The sequence below is a fragment of the Peromyscus maniculatus genome, chromosome 22 (assembly GCF_049852395.1).
Source record: "Peromyscus maniculatus bairdii isolate BWxNUB_F1_BW_parent chromosome 22, HU_Pman_BW_mat_3.1, whole genome shotgun sequence".
Lineage (NCBI taxonomy): Eukaryota > Metazoa > Chordata > Mammalia > Rodentia > Cricetidae > Peromyscus > Peromyscus maniculatus.
Window position 1 is genome coordinate 55,381,937 of NC_134873.1, and position 24,221 is coordinate 55,406,157.

Consider the following 24,221-nt stretch of genomic DNA (forward strand, 5'->3'; position numbering starts at 1 on the left):
TCTTCAGCTACATAGTGAGGTGGAGGCCAGCCTGGACTACGGGAGGCCTTGTCACAAAAACGATGCACAGCATCAGTGAGAGCGTTTAGCAGGTAAAAGCACTTGGGGTCCAAGAATGATGATGTGAGTTCAGTCCTCAGAAGCCATGTAAAAATGCCCCATGCAGTGATGCAAAGCCACTGTCCTCACATTGCCACAGTGAGCTGAAAGCTGCAAACAGCCAGGAGCTCACAGGCCAGCCAGCCTGGAGCACACAGCATGTCACAAACAAGAGATCCTGCTTCATCCCAGTGGAAAGGAAGAACTAACTTGTAGCAGGAATCTTAACAGTTCTTATTAATAAAATCAAACCTGAGGCCAGTTATTGGGGTGAACACTGGAAGATCAGAGAGACAGAACAAGCCACAGCCACCTCACCTCACCTCACCAGTTCCTCATCTGGTCTTGTTTCCTCAGACTGGAAGCTTCTGTGTCCTCATCCCAATGGCTCTCAGCTGAGCTGCTGCTCAAAAGCCTGAAGCTTAACTATCTAAAAGCTTCTAGTTTCTGGTCCTCACGCCTTATATACTTTCTGCTTTCTACCATCACTCCCTAGGATTAAAGGCATGAGTCAACATGCTTGGCTGTATCCTTGAACACATGGATCTCTGCCTCTGGAATGCTGGGATTGAAGGCGTGTGCTACCACTGCCTATCCTCTATGTTTAATATTGTGGCTGTTCTGTCTCTGACCCCAGATAAGTTTATTAGCGTGCACAATATTCTGGGGAACACAATACCACCACACTAACTCCTTCCTGAAAGTTGTTCTCTGACCTCCACATGCGCACCATAGCATTCATGGGCCACACTCACCGCTCCCCACCCCATAAGTAAATTAATTAATTAAAAAAAATTATATCTCTGTAGTCTGTTTCCTCCCACAAGAATGGAAACCCTCCAGCAGGGCAGGGATATTGTCAGTTTCTCTCGCAGACACCCCTGGAAGCTGCAAGCAACTCCTGGGGCATCCTAGGTGCTGCCTACAGTGTCCATTGCCACCTGGAAGGTGACTGCTCTTAGAACTCTGTGTTGTTCTCTTTGCCCCAGTTTACAAGATGAAGTGCCTTTGGTATACAAGAAGGTGATGTGGCAGGTGACTTGGAGTTTGCTTGAGAGCCACAGCTGTCTGGGGAGTGTCCACTCCCTGCCTCCAGCCGAGCACAGGCCTGTAGCAGTGAGGACTTCCTTTACCAGACCTGCCTTTCCAAGAGGAAGCTAGAAACCAGCTTTTAGCACCCCTCTCCATGTGAACTGATCTGAACCCCTTCCCTTAAGAAGAATGTGCAGCCGGGCGGTGGTGGCGCAGGGCGCCTTTAATCCCAGCACTCGGGAGGTGGGGGCAGGCGGATCTCTGTGAGTTTCGAGGTCAGCCTGGTCTACAGAGTGAGTTCCAGGACAGTCAGGACTGTTATATAGAGAAACCTTGTCTCAGAAAGGAGGAGGAGGAAGAAGAGGGTGGTGTAGGCCAAAGCAAAGCCTGTAAGGGTCCCCCTGGGTACCACACCTTGATCCATCCCCTTGATGTTTCCTTGCTGGGGTTCCCACTGGCCCCTGTTCGGTTATTTTATGAGTAGAATAAAGCCACTACCCAGTCCTGGGCTCTGTCTCCGCTCTGTCCCTCCCCAGCCCTGTGCTCTCAATTGTTTGAATAACTGAAACATACAGCGAGTCCTTTAAAATGCCAAAAGTGCAGCGCGGGATGCTGTCAGTGGTCCTTATTTTGTCCCCATTTCCATCCGCCTGTTCCCTACTCTCTGTACCTTGTGGGTGACTCGGGTATGGAGTTTTATACAACCTTCCAGAATTTCCCTAGGTGTAAACCAAGAAGATATAGACACAGATTCTCACTGCTTTACCTTTTGTTGTCGGAACAGAACTTAAAAGGCCCCTGCTTATATCACCCCATTCTCGAAGAAGGGGCTGTGGCTTCTTCCATGGAATGCTAGGTCTTCTTGTCTCTCTGCACTTAGAAGAGCCCTCGGGGCAGCTGTCGGTGGGGTCCCCCACCAAGGGCCATCCTGGAGTGATTCGCTAGGGTAGAGATGGGAGTCTTCTGCTCTAATTCTTAGATCCCCACCTGGCCCCAGGCAGCTGATCTCCAGCCCTGGAGAGAGCAGGACTGTACCTGGCAGACACCAGCTCAGCCCCCTTCTGAGAGTCCTCTGCCCACATAGCAGCCAAGTGTATGGTGCTGTGGATATTGCTCTATATAAATAAAACACTGATGGCCAGTGACCAGGCAGGAAGTAGGTTGCCAGGCAGGAAGTAGGTGGGACAAGGAGAGAGGAGAATTCTGGGAAGTGGAAGGCTGAGGGGAGAGACACTGCAGCCACCGCCAGGACAAGCAGCATATAAAGACTCTGGTAAGCCACCAGCCACGTGGCAAGGTATAGATTTATAAAAATGGGTTAATTTAAGATAAAAGAACAGTTAGCAAGAAGCCTGCCACGGCCATACAGTTTATAAGTGATATAAGCGTCTGAGTGATTATTTTATAAGTGGATTGTGGGACTGCGGGGCTTGGGGAACCTGGAGAGAAGCCCTCCAGCAACAAATGGCACCCAACGTGGGGCGCCAGATGTAGATGTAACCAACAATCTTATTAAATAAGAAATACAGAAACAATGTAAAAGAGAAAGCCGAGAGGTCAGAGCTCAGAGCTAAAATCTCACCCTTCCTCCTGCCGTGTCCCAGCTTCCCGAAAGAGAGCTATATCCTGTCTGTTTGTCTTTTTTAAGTATTTTGTTCTGCCTTCTCATTGGTTGTAAACCCAAACACGTGACTGCCTCATCACTGTCTGTATGTACAGCCCCCCAGGTCTTAAAGGCATATGTCTCCAATGCTGGCTGTATCCCTGAACACACAGAGATCTATGGGATTAAAGGCGTGTGCCACCACCGCCACACTCTGTCTATGGCTCTAATAGTTCTGACCCCCGGGCAACTTTATTTATTAACATACAATCAAAATCACATTTCAGTACAATTAGAATACCACCACAGTATGGTGTCTGTCTGTCTGTCTGTCTGTCTCTCTCTCTCTCTCCCTCTCCCTTTCCCTCTCCCTCCCTCCCTCCCTCCCTCCCTCCCTCCCTCCCTCCCTCCCTCCCTCCCTCTCTCTATGGATGGCCCAAACTGCACCGTGGTTTTGACACCCTCCCTCTAGACACACACCCAGCAATGTCTGGAGATACTGGAGTTGACACAAATGGGGGAAGCATGGTGGGTGCTGATGTGTAAAGACAGACTGAGATGTATCTGAGATGATGCGGAACAGCCTACAGTTCACGGCAAAGCCCCGCAGCAAAGAATGTCGGTAGCACTGAGTAGGAAAACTGTTGACACTTGGGGCTGGAGAGGTGGCTCAGTGGTTAAGAGCACCTACTGCTGTTACAGAGGACCGGGTTTGATTCCGGGCACCCACGTTGCGCAGTTGAGGTCCACCAGGAATTCTAGCCCCAGGAAACGGATGCTTGCTTCTGAACTTCCTACGCTGCATTCACACCTGCACATCCCCACACATATATACCTACATGTAATTTATATACCTACACACAATTTAAAAGTTAAAAAATAAATTTTGAAAAAAAAAAAAGAAAAAGAAAACCCTTGACCTGTAGAGACTCAGGGGTTAGAGGTCATGAGGTGTTAACTGCTTAATAATGTCTGACAGGAGAGCTCTGGCCCAAGGGGTTACCCCAGGGCCTCATCCTGAGGCGTATCTTTCCTCTGCCAGAAGAGGGAGGTGGAGCAGCCTATGAAAGAGAGGAGTTCTCTCCTTTTCGTTGGGAACCTCCATCCCCTTAGGTTGTCACTCAATGTTTCTAGCCCACATTTTCTAAGACTCTGTCCTTCGAGCTATGTCTTTGAAGGAGGTTACCCACGTGGAGGTGGTTCGGGATCTAGAAAAGGCCATTTGTATCACAAAGCGGAGAACAAGGCGTTCAACAGTAAGCAGCCATCGTAAGGCGGCCTGTACCCGTGCCATCCCCTAAGACTCGGCCATCAGCCTCCTACCCAGCCTTCAAAGTTGACTGAGCTCCCTGCAGGAGGCGGGAACGGAGCCTGCACTAGGTGAATGTGTCACAGAGCTCATTAAGGGAAAGTGACCTTTAGGCAGCTTATAATTTAGATCGACGACAAGAAACGTGGTGCTCCAGCTGGCTGCGGAGGGATGGGCATCTTGGTAGCGTCTTAGAGAATGCTAAGACGCTGCAGGGGGACCCTGGAGAGTAGGCAGGACTCAACTGGGATGTCACGGTGTGCCAAACAAAAGTATAGGCCAGTGTGGGACAGAGGAGGTCATCCAGCAGGAGTGACTTTCTGGGCACGTAGGAGAAGGAGAGGAAGTCTGTGAGTCCTCCACAGATTCGAGGCCTCTCAGCACTTTTCCGCATCTTCTCTGTGGCTTCCCATCTGAGAGAGTTCAGTTTGTGCCCATGTGGTTTGGGTTCAAGGACACCAGAGGGACATGGTAGGACCCTAGCCTCTAACCCCAGCCCTTTCCCATTTAAGAAGCTCTCACTTGCTGGCGAGCCTTGCAATTCCACCATAGTCTGTCATCTCGGGTTCCTCTGTCACGGACCTTTGCCCTATAAAACATTGTTCTTGATCTCTAGCACACGCATCATACACACACAGCGACCTTTATTTTTGGTGCCTGTCAACAAAAAAAATTTTATACTGGTTTTCAGCTGTTTGGCTGAAGTTCTGTTTATTCCCAGGATGGACTAGTTTGGGAGCAATGAGCTCATCATGCAGAACATGGAAGCCTGTCACTGTGCGCTTACTTATGAACACTGAAAAGTGGTGATTTTTATCTTTAACTTACATGGGCATTTTTAAAAAGTGTGTGTGGAGTGTGTGTGTGTGTGTGCACATGTGTGTTTGTGTGTGAACATGTGTATGTGTGTGTGTGTGTGTGTATGTATGTACATACACATGTGCACCATGCTGTATATGTAGAGGTCAGAGAACCATTTTCAGGCTTTGCTTCTCTCTACACCACGTGGGTCCCAGTGATCCAACTCAGATTGTCAGGTTTGGTAAAAGCAAGCACCTTTATTCATTGGCCATCTTGCTGGCCCCTACATGGGCATTTTTGTGTGGCAACTGCAAATTCAAACTAAAGCACGTGAGGAGGGTTGGGAAAGGAAAGAGATGGGAGGTACCCTTGATCATTTGCCTGTGTTTGCATATGTTTGCATACATTTGCATACCCAATCATCTTTCCTTACATCTTTGCTGTGACTTACCAGATCTCAGTCTCTGCTGAAAAGACTTGAGCATCTGATGCAATCCAAGAATAGGAGTTAGGCCCTGATCTCAACTTGGTACCTTGCTAGCTGTGTGTCATTAGCCAAGTTTACTAACCTCTCTGTGCCTTAAGTTCCTCCCTTATAAAGTTGAAATAGCCAGAGTTCCTCATGAGGAGATGAATCCATATCGGTCCCATGTTCAGAATGCTGTCTGGCACGTGCTCCGTCATGTTCAAGAGTAGACCACACCGAGAGTGAGGCTCCTGGTGTGCAAATCCAGATGTGGGGAGTGATGCGGAAGATACTCCCTCACGACCCGGGCCCGGGGAAGCTCCATCAGTCATTCTCTTGTGCCTTCCTCCCCACAGTTCATGACCAAGAACCCTCACAAGCGCCTGGGCTGTGTGGCCGCCCAGAACGGGGAAGACGCCATCAAGCAACACCCATTCTTCAAGGAGATTGACTGGGTCCTGCTGGAGCAGAAGAAAGTCAAGCCCCCCTTCAAGCCGAGAATTGTAAGTGGGGCTCCCAGCCCTTCCCCTCCGTGGTCAGCTGGCACACTGGTGTACCAGTCCCTGGGGGCCAAGAGCAGCCTGGGGTATGGCTGACAACTCGGGGAGGGGTCTCCCCAAAGAGAGCCCCAGACATTGACTGTCAAAACTAGGGCACCTGCAGCACCCTCTTCTTGTTGCCCCGAGCTTCGTTTGTTTATTTTGATCAGTCATAATGATGCTAGTCTTCCACATGACATAGAGATGATGGGGTGTTTGGGGAGAGAAATGGGGTTGTGCTCTGAAAGCATCCGTGTAAAGGAAAATATTAGCTCAAATGCTTGTTATGGTCTTTCTACGGCAGAGCGTGAAGTGAGATTCAGTGACTGTTGCAAGAAAGGCTGACCCCAAGTCCCGCAGGGAGGGGAGCCTACGTCCCGGGTCCATCGCAGTCCTAGCTCTCGTATGTCCCTGCCCTCCACCTGCTCCAAGGCATAGCGTGTGCTGTCCTCCATGTGCAGGGCCAAGCAGAGGGGAGGGGTGGAGAGCGAAGGGGTGTGATACTCAGAAGATGGACAGAGGACTACAGCAAAGGCTTGGCTGGGAACCACTGGCCATGTCCTGCAGGCTGACCTACTATGGAAGTGTTCAAAGAGCAGGCAATGTAATCCCGAGGGAGAGGTATCTTGGTTCCAGTATGTCCCGAGGTAGTGAGTCCTTCTGACTGAGAATCTGGGCAGCCGGCTTCAAGCACCTGGGAGCTGAACAGGAGGCTTTCTTAGGCAAGATCCTAGTCCTAGAGACTGGAAGAAGACCTGAGATCATCAACCAGCCATGGGTCACCATGTTCTGTCAGAGGAGACCGTCTTCCCCAGTTATAAGGACAGAAAAGACCCTCAAGTGTTCCGAAGGTCCCCAGAGAGGAATTAATCTTAGAATATTCTGGAAGGTGGTTGCCAGGTGATGTGTATGCTCCAGACCATAGACAGGGTCAGAAGTGACAGGCTGATATGACATAGTGCTTGCTACCATTCCTACTTCGCTTTCTGCCTTGGTCTGTGTGATTCTTGAGAGACACACAGCTTGGGACAGGCCAGGTTTGGGGTCGACTTCTCGCTGTGAACCTCTCTTCCACTTTATCCCATCTCACCACAACTTGCCCCCCAACCCCAGCCTACCCCATGTCAAGCCCATGCTGTGGGTCTCGTACATAGTGAAGGTTGGAGGTTCTGGCTGTTAGGGCTGACAGAGCTCACTGCATGTGCCAGCCTGCCTGACGGCTCGGCCTGGGGCCGCTAGAAGTAGTTCCAAAGGACAAGAGTAACTGGATACCTGAGAGAATGTGTGGAGCGTGGGTCACCAGAGGCTGAGAAGAAACGGAAGACTCAAGCCTGAGGGGTCAATGATAATTTCCATGTAATCTAACATAATCCCTAGAGAAATGAGGAGCAGAACTATACCCGTTCAGGCCCAGCAAACAAGAACCCAGAGAAGACCAGGGGCCAGTCAGACATCATTTCCATCCGTAAAATGGCTTGAACTTAGGTTGAGACGCTAAGTCTCAGTGAAGTCACTTTCAGCCAGACCCAGGGAGGATCACCAGACCCTGAAAGGCAGGATGAGGAACAGGCACAACCTCTCAAGAGAGTGCATGGCGAAGAGGCCCCAAAGGAGTCCATCGTCCCCTGGGCCTGTGAAGGGGAGCAAGGGCTGGCGTTGTAGAGAAACTCCTAGAAGGAAGGAAAGGAGGGAGAACTCGAGCCGCAGTTCACAAAGGGTGTTTTCATGAACGGAGTCACTGAGACTAGGCTCTCCCTGGGGTCTAGTAGATGATGGGGTGAAAAGAAGTCACCACAGACCTTTCCTAGGAATTTTTACTCAAATCCGAGGGAGGCTCTGGGCCTTAAGCAGTGGTGAGGAATTCAGGTTCCTAAAGCAGCTCTTAAAGCCCCATCAGTCCAGGATGTCCCTGCTGGGTTTCCAGTCTTTAGACTGGGATGCGGTCTCAGTATGCTTGTCCTTGCGTGGCTTCCATGGGTCCTATCACAAGACGTTCCGAGAGGAACCACGCCTTGATCAGTGGCTGCCCCACCCCCAGGGCAAGAGCAGAATGGCAGGAGGGCCATGAAGAGCAGTGTGAGGTGACTGTGGGCCGGGGATCTAGGACAGAACCCAGATACTAAGGAAAGGGGGAAAGAGTGGGGGACAAAGAGGGGTAGGCCACCCTGTGTCCTGCTCCACCAACGAGCAGGTCTCCCCTGGGCTCAGGCAGGCCGAGAGCCCCTCCAGGTGGTCCCTACACAGGTGTGAAGCTGTTCCCACAGGTAAGGAGTCCCCAGGAACCAGAAAGAGGAAGTGCTCCCCTGGGTCTGGGATCAGATGGGATTCCACATTCCCCTGAACCCCAGTGCACAGGAGACGAGGACTCCCCCTACTTCAACCTCTGGGAAACCTCCCCCTGGGACTAGAAACGGGGCCCTGCTTGATTCCTGTGCTGGGGAACTCACATGGGCTCCTGGTGGCCTTCTTTCCCTGTGAAAGTATGTTCAAAAGGAAGGGCTGGGCCGTGTGGGACTTCCAACATCCATCTTACTTTCCTAAAGCTGGACTCACCATTTCCATGGAAACTGTCTGTGTATGGGTTCCCACTGTGACCCAGACTACCATGCCGGAGAGCCAAGGAAGAAGGGTCATTAGGCTGGTTTGTTTTACCTGAGATGAGAAAATCAGGACATCAGGGATGAGGAAGATGCGGAGGAAATAAGATTGTGCAAGAAGTGTTTCTGGTTATACTTTGGCAGAATCCTGCGGATCGTTCAGAGTTACCAGTCCCAGGCATTCGGGAACTTGATCGAGATGTTTAAATATCTGATCAAGTGTCTCTCCTTGAGATCTGAGGTATCTCTCCTAAACATCAAATTTATGAGTGAAAAGAAAGGAGAGGGAGGAAGAGAGACGCCAAAGCTCGTTCCTGTGACATGGAAAATGCCGTTAGTCTGTGCGGCCTGTGGGCGCCAGCCTAGCAGAAGAAGATGCTGAATGAAATTAAAACCATTCCATGTATCAGCTGGGAAAACTTCGCAGGCCCAGAGTGGGAACCCAAACGGGTTTTCCTGAGCCCCCATCTTGGTGTAGCCGACAAGCATAGGGATGGGTGTCTGCCTAGGCCAGGCGGTAGCAGGGAGCAGGCCAGCTGGGAGTGCAGCTCTGTGCGAGTGCAGCCCTAGGCAAATGCAGTCACCTGTAAGTCACTGGGAAGAGAGATACTGCGGCCCATTGCCACAGAGTCCTCCTTCTGCTCGTGGGTCGGAGGCTCCATCACAAAGACGGGCTTTCTTTGGCTTGGGCGTCTTATAAGTTGAGGACATGCCATTTGAGAGCTCAGGCAGGCAAGGTTTTGACAGCTGAAGGAAAGCCAGTTCCACACTGAGAAGAAGCGAGGAATACAAGGGACTGTCCGCCAGGATGCTGGGAAGTTCTTGGCTCCTGTCTTACAGACAGATGTCACATGAAGGGATAGGTACTGTGTGAAGGAAAAGGTAAAATCTATGAGCAGACAGCACCAGCCTTGTGGGTGTCGCGAGCACAAAGAGACACTGGGCACAGGCTTAAACAGGCAAATGAGGCAGGGTCAGAGAAGCCCCCCCCCCCGGCCCCCTGATACTAGACACCTTAAGAGAAGTGTGGTCAAGTGCTGGGGTGCACGAAAGAGCCTGGATTTCTTCTCTTTGGAACTAACGTCACTCATCCTCCAGCCGTGCCCTGTTGGCCTCATACCAGAATGCCACCATTCCCTAGACACCTTCTCAGGAGCCATTGCCTCAGTTCCCTTACTGGCCACCAGAGCTGAGTTACCTGGCAGGTGACCTGCCTGGTGGGTTTCAGGGATGAATCCGTTTTGTTGGGCCCAAGAGTGGCCATAGCATCCAGTCTAGTGTTTGAGAAGAGCCACAGTGTCGTCTTTTGTGTTCCCAGAACTCTTAAGTCTCCTCAAACCCATGATACCAGGCAAACCCACCTCTGTCGTGGTTGGCTCACCTGGAGACTGGGGCCTGCTCACACTCACAGGGGCCTGCTCACACCCACAGGGGCCTGCTCACACCCACAGGGGCCTGCTCACACCCACAAGGGCCTGCTCATACCCACAGGGGCTGAGGATACCTCAGAACCGCTTCCGACCTCACTCCCCTCCCACCCCCTCCACAGGAAGCCTCCTGCCTCAGAAGATAGCACCAAAGAGATTGTTGAGATTGGAGGCTGGAATGTGGCCTCTGGTCAGTTTCCATCACATCCCTCCGCTGGCTGCTGACCCCGCGGGCTCTGCCTTCCTGATATGTTTGCTAAGCTGAGATTCCTGTGCCCCTGGCGCCTACGCCTCCCTGTGTCACCCTTGCTCTGATTCCCCAGAGGTTAGGAGAGCCACCAGGTTTCCAGAGGGTGTCACCCCATTGTGCCGGCCCCCATTCAGCAGCCTCTGCTTCCGCATGGAAAGTTTCTCCTCATGTGCCTTCTCAACTCCTCCCCCCTGGTGTCCCCTGTGTGTTCCTCCTGTTCCAGCTCTATGCACCCGTACACCGAATTGATTTTATACAAACGATATGCCATGAACACCAAACCGAAAAGCTCTAAGGACATGTACTCTAGTCAACAAAAGCCAGCAAAGCTTCTCACACTAGAGATAATAGCCGAGCGTGAACGCTCTGTCTCTTTGGAGGCTTCCTTCCAAGATGGTGGCCCTGTCTAAGCACTAATAAGTCTCTCTCACTTAGCTTGTGTGCTCCTTGGTAGGCTTATCTTTTGGGGGGACTGGACGGGGGAAGAGATGTGCTTGGTATGGCTGACACTGCAGATCGTGGGGCTAGTGGGCTCACTTCGGGTCCCCATTTGGTGCACCCCCAAAGCGTTAGACTCTGAGAACAGAGGCTCCCCGGGGCTTCGGCACTGGAATGGGAGCAAGCCAGTTAAGAGGGAGGGAGCTGCCTCCCCAGAGTCCCAGCTGTCCTCCGTGAATGCCGAAGGCAATGAGAGGAATGCCGGCCGAGTAAACTTCTCTTTGTGTACGTGTTCTCTCTTTTCAAGTTTGCTTCAGTGTGAATGTCCCTCTGTAAGGTAAGGCTTCCAGAGTGGGGAGTCTCTCCAGGTAGGTGAGCCCACAGGCCCGATGACATAGAGGTCCCTTTCAACCTCATGATCCGTCTCCATTCAGCCATCCATGCTGCATGGCAGGCCCCCGATGGAAGCCCCCCCTGCATGCTCCTGCATGACTGGGCTGTGCTGAGAGAAAACCTGGGAAGTGGGCCCGAGAACTCACACCCTCACTTACTTAGCAGCCCCAGGAGGAGCCCTGCTGGGCAGGCATCCCTCACCCTAAAGCTAGTCCACCTGCCCAGGGACCCCAATAGCATGGGCGATAATGCAGAGGCCAATGAGACACCATCCTCCTCCTCCATCCTGGTGGATCAGGACCAGAGCTTTGCATGGTCGTTCACTGAAGACACCTCCAAGACAACATCCATGTCCGAGTGAGATTCCTTGGCCCCTAAGAGGCTATTGACTCTTGCCCAGGTCTAGAGGCCATGGGAAAAGTCCACATCCCTGTTTTGGGTAGCTTGCTTAAGTGATGGCATGATACGGTGGACAAGGGACTGGCTTTGATCACAGAAAGACTGGGGTTGACTATGATTGCTGTCACAGGATAGCCTTGGGATCATGAGAAGTCATTTCACCCTGACCCTCAGACCTTCTTATTTGTAAAACGGAGACCAGTTCTCTCACAGAATTGAAAACAGAACCAGTAGCAAGCCTAAAATGCTTTGTGTGCTCCTAGCTTCTTGGGAAGTTTAGTTCCTCTCTCTCCCTTCATGGCTCCTTCCCATAGTCTGAAGGCCTTCCTCTCTCACCAAGGCTCCAGGATCCAAGAGTCAAGTGTTACAAGAAGTCACATGATGTTTGGGCTTGGAAATCAGACACAACCATGGCCTTCCACTTTGGCCTATGGGATCTTAGAATGCTGAGCACTGTCTGCTGCCCAGCAAACAGGATAGTGAGAGAGACCAGGAACCTAAGGGTGGGGGAAGCTGAATAACACTCCTGCCACACAGAGGTCAAGAAAGCTCAGATTATGGGACGGCATCACCACTCAGGGCAGCAGCTATTTGAAGGCAAGATGATATCTGAGGACTGGGAAGAAATGCCACTCAGGAGTCTATACAGATCCTGCTGGGCTTCATTCTGGTACAGTCATTGATGCTACAAGAGGGTGACCCACCAGATGGGGGATTCTCAAGTTTTTAACCCCTTGCGATAGTACCAAAGGTTCCTGCATGTACAGTCACTTTGTTTTTAGAATAAAGAGCGATGTGGCCCAGGCTGGGCTGGAAGTAGCTCTGTAACCTAGGCTGTCTTCAAACTCCTAATCCCACTCCCTCAACCTCCCAAGTACTAGGGTTAGAGGCATGTACCACCACATCTGGCCCACGTCACCTCTCTTTGCTCTGTGAACTGCTCACCACTTGGATTCGCTCTGCCTTCATTCTCAGTAGTGTTTGTTCTGAATGCAACTGTGTGACTTCCAGTGTCCTAGCTTTGGCACGGTCGCTGTCATCAATGGGCACCATTCCAGGGCACCATCCCGATGTCCCTGAGCCCAACAGTTAGAGAGGTGAAACCCAGACTAGCCATTTTCGCCATCTGAGAATTCTGATTACAGCAGTATTCCTGTGGATTGTGGTGGGAGACTAGGCAGTACTTCACGTTAGTCCTCATAAGCATCCCACGAAAGGGTCAGGGTCTGTCTAGTTAGTTCTGGACTCGACTGGGCATTTCTCTAGGCTCATGAGTTTTCCTTTATGGATTGATGGTGGTGGGGTGGGGTTGTACCTTCGTGAGTTCATCAACATAGTCTTTATTGAATTGAATGTCCTCCTTACTCCATCAACACTTGAACATACACATACACCCACACCTACCTGTTGGGAGCATGGGGGGCTCTGTGAGGCTATGGAAGGGGAGAGAGGAGGGAGAAATCAGCGTCAGCTGGCTGGTGAAGCCAGGTCTGGGCAGAGAAGGATAAAGATGGTGAAGGAGAGAGAAGCATCTGTGAAAAGATTGTTTCTGACCTCTTCTGACCAACAGGATGAATGGAGCCTGTACTTGGTCCTTTCTCTCTAGTCCTGGAGGAGGACATTGACAACAGCAAGGCAAAAATCTTTCTACCAATACTCTATGAGCAGTACCTAGACAAAGATGGAGTACAGGAAGAAACTGATTGGAATACGTACAAGATAATAGTGATTAAAAGATCCAGGACTTCACTGACCCAGCTGAGGAGAGGAGCTGTATGTTTTACCGTTCACAGTTACAGGATGGAGAGAAAGATAGGATGAAGGAGAGGCCCCCCAGCACACAGGCTGGGATCCAGGTCCTCCATGATCCCAAGAGTCTTGTCAGGCCATGGCCCCCTCTCTGTCTTCCAGACAGGGACACCTTGCTGAAGGAGCAGGGTCCTTCTGCCTTTGTCTTTCAGAGAGCTCTGAAGGGTTGTCCCGTCACCAAGAGTCAGAGACATGCTTAGAGGCTGGCTCAGGTGTAACAAAGGAAAATAAGAAACAGCCGCGGTCCTTCCCAAGGAGGGGCTCAGTCCTGCAGCCTTTAAGGCTGCCAGCCCGCCTTCGCTCTCTGCAGAGTACAGGTGTATCGGCAAACTGTGCATGCTCATGGGGTCCCCTGCCTGCACCAACCTCAAAGTTCAGGCCTCGAATCTCCAGAGAATTGTCAGTCATGACAGAAAGAAGCCCCCCCCCAACCTACTGTTGTTTATGGGGTATGGATGCCCTGTTTCCTCCTATTGTTTGTGCTGAGAATGTAGAAGGAGCAAGTGGCAGGCTTGGATGGAACCTAAAGGTAATATTTAGCTGGGTGTGGTGGCATACACCCTTGATCCAGCACTCAGGGAGGCAGAGGCAGGCATATCTCTGTGAGTTCATGGCCAGCCTGGTCTGCGAAGTGAGTTCCAGAAGAGCCAGGGCTGTTACATAGAGAAATAATGTCCCCGGGGTCGGAGGAGGGGAGTAATCATCAAGTATGACTGTAGAATTCTGGGATTTGACCAATGTACCTCAGGTTTGTCGTCTGTGATGACTTCACAGCAACCTTTATCTCTCCAAAGGGAAGGGGCTTGACCACAGGCACGCTAGCCATCTTCTAGCCTTGTTTTTCTGGATTCTTATTTCGGAGACATACTCCACCTTGGAAGGGTTTCCTTGGAGCACAGAGTGTCTTTTAGGCATGTGAGTCCAGATGAGTCGGGGTTGCTAATGGCTGGGCCAGTGAAGCATGAAACCTTCTGCCTTGCATAGAGACAAGCCCTACAGAGCACGCTTGTCAACTGAGACAACCCGCAGAGTGAGCTACATCTTTCCTGGAGACTGTAGCCAGCCCACTCCTCATCCCACGGCAGTCATCTCCCCCAGCATTTGGCAGCAACAGAGTTTGAAGTCTCCCCAGAGAAGCATGAGAGACTTGGGTCCAAGGTACTGAGCTGGACCCAAATATCCAGAATAGAGTCACCCCCAAATATGGGACTCCAGAATTACACACTCATTCTATATCACAGGCAGTGTGCTAAGGAGAAGACACTGGACCCCTGGGTGCCGGCCCTTGCTGTCTGCACCACCCTGAACTAGTTACTAGGGTTCTCTACTCACTTCTGGTGAAATCAGGAGTTTGAGTATCCCCAAGGTTCCTTGCAGACCTCCATGTCAGCATGCTTCATGAGGGAAGGGATCTGTGAGGTCCTAAAATTTCTCACAATAACATGTCCACGGACTATACCATTTTGATGAATTCTAAAAATACCTGTACCCGTATGTATCTGCCTATACTGTGAGTACAAGGAATACCTCCATCCTCTCCAGAAGTGCCTGGTTCCCTTAGCTCCAAAGAAATCTTGATTTACTTTCTCTAAAAGAGAGATTCTATCCTTTTCAATTTGAGCATGTATTTATGTGCAGTGGTGGCTTGTGTGTGTGTGTGTGTGTGTGTGTGTGTGTGTGTGTGTGTGTGTGTGTATGTATGTGTTCACACGTGCGCACAGCCAGAAATGACATCCAGTGTTATTCCTCAGGCCTTGCCCACCTTGTTTTTTGATACAAGGATGCTTCATTGACCTGGAGCTCCCAGATTAAGCTGGGCCAGTTGGCCAATGAGGTGGTGCCATCTGCCTGCCTCTGCCTTCTCGGTGCTTGGATTACAAGGGTGCCCATACCCAGCTTTTTTTTCTGGTGCCAGTTCCAGGGATCAAATTCAGGTCCCCATCTCCTCGGCACTTGATCTCCCTCTTGTAACTGCTGTTTCAACTTGTTTTCTCAGGCTCTACACAAATGCCACCACACAGTGTGTGTGTGTGTATTTCTTCTTTGTGTTGCATCTTTCACTCGGCATCATGCCTTTAAGGGTAGGACTCATACTTTTAAGTTTTGATTATGGAAAATTCCAATCATGTGCTAATGTAGAGACAAGGGTCCAGTGCATCGCCTTAGACCTGTGAGCCAAGGTCAACAATTATTTCCACTGAGGGTGTTTTACTGCTTTGTTCAAGGATACACCCCCCATACTTATATTCAGGCATTCCTGAATATAGCCAGCATTTGGTCTGGTCCTCTGGTATTTGGTATTTGGTCCTTCTGATGTATAGCAGGTGTTGGTCAGTTTAGGGATGAGTAAATGCACTCTGTACATCCTAGAGATCTCTGCAGTACTTGTCCAGATAGTATTTCTCTCCCAGATTCATCTCTCAATTCTCTCACCTTTTATGGCCCAAGACCCATGCCAGTCTATGCCTGGAAGTATAAAGTAATTAGAACCTATATTAGGAAACCTAAAATTGCTGTTGAATCAGGAGAGAAAGTGGGTGATCTCACCTTGACGTATTCGAATGTTTACAGTTCCTGTTTCAAAGCCAGCAGGCAGCACAATAATAAATCCGAGGCCAAGAGAACTGATCTCCATCCAGCACATTTTCATAAATAAGGGGGAGGGGGAGGCTGGTGAGTAGAGAACCTCAGACTTATCCAGGACCAGACTGCAAAGTTTCCCTCTTAAAGACTTCAGCTCTTAGCAGCGACATTCTATTGAAACATCCGTAGTAAGTAGCAAAGGTCGCCACAGTTAGCTCAGGTTTGCCACCGTTTGCTTCCAGCTTCTGATGCATCACCTCAGATGATGTTGCTGCGTGCCCAGCCATGTGCAGCCTACACACTGCAGAGCCCTGCTCAGTGGCCTTGTGCCCAAGCAGCAGCAGCAGACAGGGTGGTAGCCCCTCCTCCTGCTTCTCATCCATGTTCTCCATACCATGCTCAGTCTCTTGGCTGCCCAGGACCTTCCTGCCAAACTTCAAGATCCACCCCAGTAGTACACTGTCAGATCAATTCTGTGGGGGAAAAAAATCTGAAAAGGCATAGGTTAGAATGGGGTAGAAAAGAATAGAATAGACTGAACATTGGAATAGAATACAGAACACATCACTGATAGTATAAGTAAACTATGGTTTGCTGAATCTTGGAGTGATAGCATGAAGTGATACGTACTGGAATGTATATAAAAAGCCCCAAATTTCTAAGGGCTATAAATTAGGTGCACACTGCCCCCATAAAGTGTAAGAAATGACCCCAAAATCGTTTTTAAATGTTTGTTTTATTGTGTGTGGGTGTGTATGTGTCTGTATGCCTAACTCTATGTATGTACACCACATGCGTGCAAAAGCTCACAGAGGTCAGACCTCATGGAACTGGAGTTCCAGAGGGTTGTGAGTTGCCATGTGGGTGCTGGGAACCAAACCCAGATCCTCTGCAAAGAGCTTTAAGTTCTCTTAATCACTGAGCTTTCTCTCCAACCCCAAGACTCAAATCTTAATAGTTATAGGGGCTGAACGAACTGAACTATGTGAGGTGAATGCATTTTTTTTTTTTAAATGCAACCACACACAACAGGCAGAAATCATGGGACTGGTAGGTTCGGCTAGGCAAAGCTCTTCCAGCCAGTCCATAGATCACCACATCTATGCCTCCTGGCAGGTCTTACTAGGAGGCAGGATAGCTCATGCCAGGGAACCCAGCCCCAAGCAGAACAAGCTAAACACAAGTCCTGACTCACTGCTTGCTGAGGTCACCGTGAGCAAGTCCCTTAATGCCTACAAGCCTGGCTCCCATCTTCATAGTAGGATATGGCAGCGTTCACCTCCCCTTAGAGTGGGGACAGGCGTCCTGTGTCAGGCACTAAGGCCCCATGCAGGGGTCACATCTAGCCAGCTCTGTAGCTCTGAGCTTTGTTCTTTTTTCCCACATGAAGAAACCGAGGCTGTCCCGGGCACCACGGTAGAGACAAACACTAGGCAGATACCCAACCCACACGGAGCTCTAGGCTATGGAATACAGCCACTGGCTGAGCCATCAGTTAGCCCCAAGTGCCAAGAAGGAGGAGTTCCAGGCAGGGAGGAAGGGGGGGGGGGTGAGGCAGGAGCAGTGGCTGTTGGGATGCTTCCCCAAGAAAGGGCATTCCTTTCCCACAGGGCACCAAAAGACCCCTGCACTTTGGACTGGTACACAGCACTGTGAAAGGGGATTAACCCTCTCTGTCCTCAGTTCTGCCCTTGAAGGGTGGATCAGCCTCCCAACCAGGAAAAAAAGGGGGGGGGAGGCCTGGTTCTTTCTGCTGGGCTCTATAGAGTTCATTCAAAGGGGAGTTTGTACAGCTGTGGGTGCTGTTAGCTTTCCTGGGGCACCATGGCTCACAGGCCAGTTGTGAGTTCTAAACCTGGCTGTGTCAGTGTGCACTCTGGTAGGGCAGTGTGGGACTCAGGTCGCACCGCATGACTCTTAGCTGGAATGTAGGCTTTATACTTCTGTTGCCAGGTTCTGGAGCCAAACGGCCCAAGCCAAAGTGTTCTCGGGGATGCCGGCCGGCCTAGGTTGTGGGCACTGCCCACAAAGCCCCTTTTCCACGAATAGGCAAAAAGTGTGCCTGGAGCTAATGGTCTCAGTTGGCTTCACGTGGTCTTTTTTCCAGGAGGAGACCCCCTTGTTATTTACAGCCTTCCCTATGGGGCATAATACAGTAATTGAAGCCTGAGGGGTTCCTCGTGTCCTGGGAACCTTCTCAGGGCTTTTTCCCTGTGTGTGTTATTCAGAGAGAGCTGTGGTACCACAGAAAGTCAGATTTTATAAGGGCATGCTTCAATCAGTGGTGCTCATGGCAATACTGAGGATGAACCCAGAATCTTGCATGTAAGACAAGTGTTCTACCCCTGAACGGTACCTCAACTCTAAACCAGCATACCACCCCGTCAAAACCCTAACACAGTACATTCTCAACAGGAAAACCTAAATTTGCCACTACATAGGACACAGCTGTATCATGTTGTATGTTCCTGAGACCCTGAATTCCCACCTCAAATTAACCACCTCTCCAGGTCTGAGAGTCTGACGTCGGAATCCAAATAAAGTTTTATTGGGATGCTCCCCAGGGTCATTCAGTTGCATCATGTCCATAGTGCCTTTGTGCTACAGGGGTGGAATCATGGTATTGTTGCGACAGAGACCACGTGGCTCACAGGGCCTAACACGTTATTTAGTTGGCTGGCCTTTTAGAAAACTCGTCAATGTATTGTTGTGACAAAACACCTGACCTAAGAGCTTAAGAAAGACAAAGTTTCCTGGGCTCACCATTAGAGAGGACGCAGACCACCGTGGCTGGGAAGGCACAGTGACGGGAACAGATGAAGGGCATGCTTACCTGGCTCCCTCCCTTTCCCCATTTTATTCAGACCAGGGCCACCAGCACAAGAGATGGTGCCACCCACGTTCAGAGTGGTTCTTCCCCTCCTCAGTTAACATTCTCTGGGCAAACACCCTTTGCAGATATGCTCAGAGGCCTCCAAGTGTCTACTGATGTGCACAGAGAGGACTGTCCCAGTCTGGACCCCAGATTCAGAAGCCCCCCCTTTACACTCTACATTCGCTTAGAACGATCAAGCCGTAGAATGTGGACGATGGCGAAAGTACTTGGAAAATAGCCTTCAATCTCCTCATCTAACCGGGAGCAGATGGCAAGGAACATGATTCCTGCTTCCGTGGGAGCAGAAGCCACCGGGGAGCTGTGCCTTGGGTCCCACCCCCTTCCTCCTGGAAGCTTCCAGACCAGCAGTATAGTTTTGTTTTGTCTTTTGTCTTTTTTATTTCAAAGAGCATGCCAACAAGCGGTTGAGGTTTTGTGACCACCTACCTGCCCTCCCTGGGACGGCAGCCGATGGCTGGCTACGAGGCCCAGCTAATGCAGAAATAGTAACCGGCTGAGCCCTCTTGCTTTTGGAAACAGTTGTTAGGTGTGAGTGGGTCATGCTGGGATTCTAGAGCTGCTTTGCTCCTTCTTTTTCTAAAGGACCCCTGCAAATGGGATTTCTTTATTTAAAAAAAATGAACAGTTTAGCAAGCAATAGCTAGGGGGCGGGGAGGAGGAGGAGGAGGAGGAGGAGTGAATTCCATCCAACAGCTGACCTGACAGAACTCAGCTGTGGCCGGCGGGGCTGAGGCCATTTGGTTCATTTTCAAATGACATCGGCAGCCAGGTGTAGTGACTTCCACCTGTAATCCCAACACTTGGGAGGTGGAGGTAGGGAGGATCGGAAGTCCAAGGTCAGCCTCGGCTACCAAAGACCCTGTCTTAATTAATTAGTTGATTGATTACAATGGGCTGGGAGATCTGAAAGTGTGGAGTTTGTGAACCCAGCATGATGAGCCCGTGTGAAAAGCTGAATGCAGTGGCACACCCCTATAATCCCAGCACCCCTAAAGTGAGATGAGAGGTAGAGGCAGGAGGCTCAGCCAGAAGCTCAGGGGACAACAGCCTGGAGTGCAGAGCACAGAGGCAGAAACAAGAGACTCTGCCTCACCAGGGAGAAGACCAGGACCTACACCAGGAAGCTGTCCTCAGACCTCCACCTATGTGCACACACATGTGCGAGAACACACAGATACCAGATTAAAAAGAAAACTGTAATGCTCCTGTGCTATATATAAATGCATATATCTACATGTGTATCTATTATATACTTGCATATGTATATGAATATCCCTGGGCATGATGGGATATTCATGGGGAATGCCTGTAATCCTAATGCTAAAGAGTCGGAGGATGACTGAGTTCTAGGCCAGTCAGGCTATAGAGTAAGACCCTGTCTCAAAAAGGAAGTGAGTGTGTGTGTGTGTGTGTGTGTGTGTGTGTGTGTGTTCTTCATAGAAAGCAGCAACTATGGTGTCACAGGAAGCAGTGCTCAAAGCAAAATCTGGCTTCTGCCATTTGCTTTTTTCCATGGTGCCTTGTTTCAGAAAGTGTAAAGATGGCCCACCAGCATGTACAGTGGACATACCACTACCGTGGATTTTATATCAGGAAATGTGGCGGGGAGGGCACAGGGGCGGGAGGGAGGCACAAGAGGAAGGTCCTGTCTTGTTTTCTCCTTTCTCCTTTCGGTTTGCTTATTTTTGAGGTTGTAACTTTACATTTCTCCCTCCAAACTCTCCCATATACCCCTCCCCACTCTCCTTCAAATTTGGTCACCAATTGCTATTGCATGCACATATGCATTTGTGTATACATATATATTCCTAGATAGAGCCTGTTAAAGGTTCTTTTGAGGGGGCACACATTTGGCTCGTTGCTGTAAGTGAAGGCGGGTCACTTCTAGATTTAGTGGGCATGGGAGATGAAAGGACAGTGCTGCTGAGAAGTGACAGAAGCCTCTCCCCGGGGAACCAAATGGATAGTGCCGTTTGTTCCATCCCGACGGCGCTGACCTGTGTTTGAGAAGGACCGTGCTAATAATTTACTTTGTTCCACGGCATTGAGTGTTCCCACTTGAGTGTGTGTATTCAGTCTCTCTCTCTTTTTTTTTTTTTTTAATTTTTTTTTGGTTTTTCGAGACAGGGTTTCTCTGTGTAGCTTTGCGCCTTTCCTGGGACTCACTTGGTAGCCCAGGCTGGCCTTGAACTCACAGAGATCCGCCTGGCTCTGCCTCCCGAGTGCTGGGATTAAAGGCGTGTGCCACCACCGCCCGACGTATTCAGTCTCTTGATCCTTATAGCAAACACGTGGGGAGCAGTACTGATGTCCCTGTTTTGTGAGCAAATGAGGACACAGAGATGACATAATTTGCCCAAGCCTACATGTGTTGGTAATTGGAGAATCCAGAATAAAATCTAGGGGGCTAGGTGGCTCAGCAGTTAAAAGCACTGGCTGCTTTTCCAGAGGTTCGAGCCCCAGCACCCACATGGCAACTCACAACCATACAAATAGAATCTGGATTAGGGGTTCTCAACCTTTGTCCCTTTAATGCAGTTCCTCATGTGGTGGGGACCCCCAACCATAAATTTATCTCGTTGCCACTTCATAGCTGTAATTTTGCTACTGTTAGGAATCATAACGTATAGATCTGATATGCAACCCTGTGGGGGCTGCGACCCACAGGGTGAGACCACTGGTGTAGGTGGCTGGGCAGCGGGCGTGAAGGCTAGCCACTGAGGATCCTGCCTCTCAAAAGTGACTTAGAAAGAAGCCAATGGGATTCACTGGTAAGCTTTCAGGTGTCTCCATTGTATTTTATTTTATTTTAAAGGAGTATCAAGTATGAATGGAAGGGAGGAAACTGAAAAGAATGCCCACAGTTAGCATGAACTTCAAGGAGCTAAATCCAGAACTGTAGACTCCCGAACAAGCTTTGCGATATCAAAAAGTCTGTTTTGAAACTGCTAAGAAAAAGAAACTGGCCTACCTCTCCATACGTAGCCTCAACCAACCAGGCTGTGCATGTGAATTACTCAGAGCTTTCAAAGCGCAGAGGCCGATCTCCATACTGCAGAGCCGAGTTCCTGAGGTCTGGGGCAAGGCCTAGGTTTCTGTACAGCTGTGTCTGCTTTTGATAGACCAAGAGCCTCTGTAAACAGTGACCAGGCTGCGCGGGAGCTGGGTGGCAGAACACTTGCTGAGCATGCGTTAAGTGAAGGGTTCTATCCGCGGCACCCTCCTATACACACACACCACACATGCAAACCACACACACACACACACTCATCACACACACACACACCACACATACCACACACACACATACTCATCACACATACACACTCACCACACACACACAACACACATTCAGCACACACACATACTCACCACACCTACATTACATACACACACCACATACACATCACACACACATACACACACTCAGCACACACATACCCAACACACACACACTTAGCACACACACATATACTCACTACACCTACACACGTACACTACACACACACCACACACAAAACATATACAAATACAACACACACAACACATAGACCACACACACACACTCAGTACACACACACCACACCTACACACATATACATCACACAACACAGACACACATGCACATACACACCCCACACACACCCCACATACAACACATAAAATACACTTGCACACACCATATACATACACCACACACAACATACATACCCAGCACACAACACATGCACACCACATGCACACATAGACACATCACACACTACACATACACACACCACATACATACCATACACACACAACACACACACTCAGCGCACACACACATACTCACCACACCTACACACATATACCACACACACACGACACACAAACCACAAAACACACACTTACACATAACACACATATGTGCACCACAGATGCAAATTCAGCACACACATTCAACATACACACACTTACACACACACACACACACACACACACACACACACACAAAAGACAAAGCTAAATGAAGTAAGGCCATGATTATGTGTGCAATGAATTTTCCCCCAAAGAGAAACATATTCAAAACACAGAGATTAGGGCAAGAACCGCTTAGAAGGAACTGAAGCCAAGAGAACGGAATAAGTTTTCATGAAACTATTAGTCATCCCAGTAGCTCATGTGCAGGCCGGACCTCAGACCAGTTAAGCAGACTCTGGATGTAAGCACTGACTGTATCGGGTAAGGCCCTCCCCGGTGATAACTGTGTGGATCTGGAATTCAACCCCTGCTCTAGGCCCTGTTGCTGAAGGTTCTACTGTGTCTGCTCCGTGACACGAACATGAAAAAACAGACCAGCAAAGCCGAACAGTCAGAGACAGGCACAGGGTCCCCTACATTCCGGAATAGTATTTAGGAAAATATGGAGTTATTTCTAGATGGATGTGATTTTTCCTATTTTACATGTATTGCTTATGTGTATGGGGCATGTACTTGGAGGCCAGAGGACAATTTCAGAAGCTGGTCCTCTCTTCCCACCATGTGGGTCCTGGGGATCCAACTCAGGTCTTCAGGTTTGGCAGCAGGTGTCTACCCACTGATCCTCCTTAGCAGCCCTGAGCTGGGTATTCTTAAAGCAGGGGGTCTACACATTTTCATGAGAATTCATTTGTGGATATTTGGAGAGAGAATGGTAAGTCACATGGAGCCAGCTCACATCATGCATGTGGAGAAGTACTCTGAGTGTGTGTTTTCCTCCACTGAACGAGGTCCCAATATCACCCTTGAAGACAGGATTTTTAGAAATGAATGCTAAGCTGGAGGTGGTGATGCACACCTTTAGTCGTAGCACTCAGGAGGCAGAGGCAGGCAGGTCTCTGAGTTGAAGGCTTAGCCTGGTCTACAAAGCAAGTTCCAGGACAGCCAGGGCTACATAGAGAAACCCTGCCTCAAAAACAAACAAACAAATAAACAAATAAATAAAGGAGAAGCCGTAAAGGATTGTTTAGAGAAATTTAGAGTTGACTTTGAAATTCTGTTCCAACCGTCATTTCAGCTACTCATAGGTCTGGAATCAAACCACTTAATTTCACATACCAGCGTGTTTACAGATGCCCTATTGGTGAGCATGTGTTTATAATGAGTGTGCGTGTCCAAAGAGCCAGTTAACAGATGTTGAGAAAGCACTTCCCTGATTGAAATTCCTGGTTTTTGTTTGTTTGTTTGTTTTACTTTGGACCATTCTATGAAAGGGAAGACAGAGTGAAACTTAAGAATACTGACATTTTTAAAGCAGAGGGATTAGATAGATGAAATAAAAATTATTTCAAGCTCATAAACATGAAGTCTCCCCTGTCACCCACTTTTCAGTGGGTACTTCAAGGACTGTCCAAGAAGGATGTGACCCATCAAATGCCACCTGCAAAAGGCAGTCCCGTGGGGACTTGGGAATAGAGGGAGGTGAGAAATGCTGGTGTTGAGGGAGACTTGAGGAACCTAACAGAGGCCATTACGGGCATCGTGTACCCCTATTTGTAGTCACAGCCGTGAGACGCAGTTTCCTGGCTCCACCACTGCGTTATGTTGTCGCTGTCGCTCACA

General features: G+C 49.7%; 1 protein-coding gene across 3 annotated transcripts in view; it reads left to right on the forward strand.

Moving 5' to 3' along the window:
* The window catches only part of Prkce (protein kinase C epsilon), a 505,293-nt gene that overhangs the window by 472,068 nt on the left and 9,004 nt on the right, over window positions 1–24,221 (forward strand). For 2 of the 3 annotated variants that reach the window (XM_006986497.4, XM_042267318.2), the window contains one exon: window positions 5,667–5,813. In XM_006986497.4, the coding sequence (XP_006986559.1) occupies window positions 5,667–5,813 (147 nt within the window). Of the gene's footprint in view, window positions 1–5,666; window positions 5,814–10,868; window positions 10,899–24,221 lie in introns of all 3 variants that reach the window. The other variant, XM_076559041.1, reaches the window with a different exon arrangement.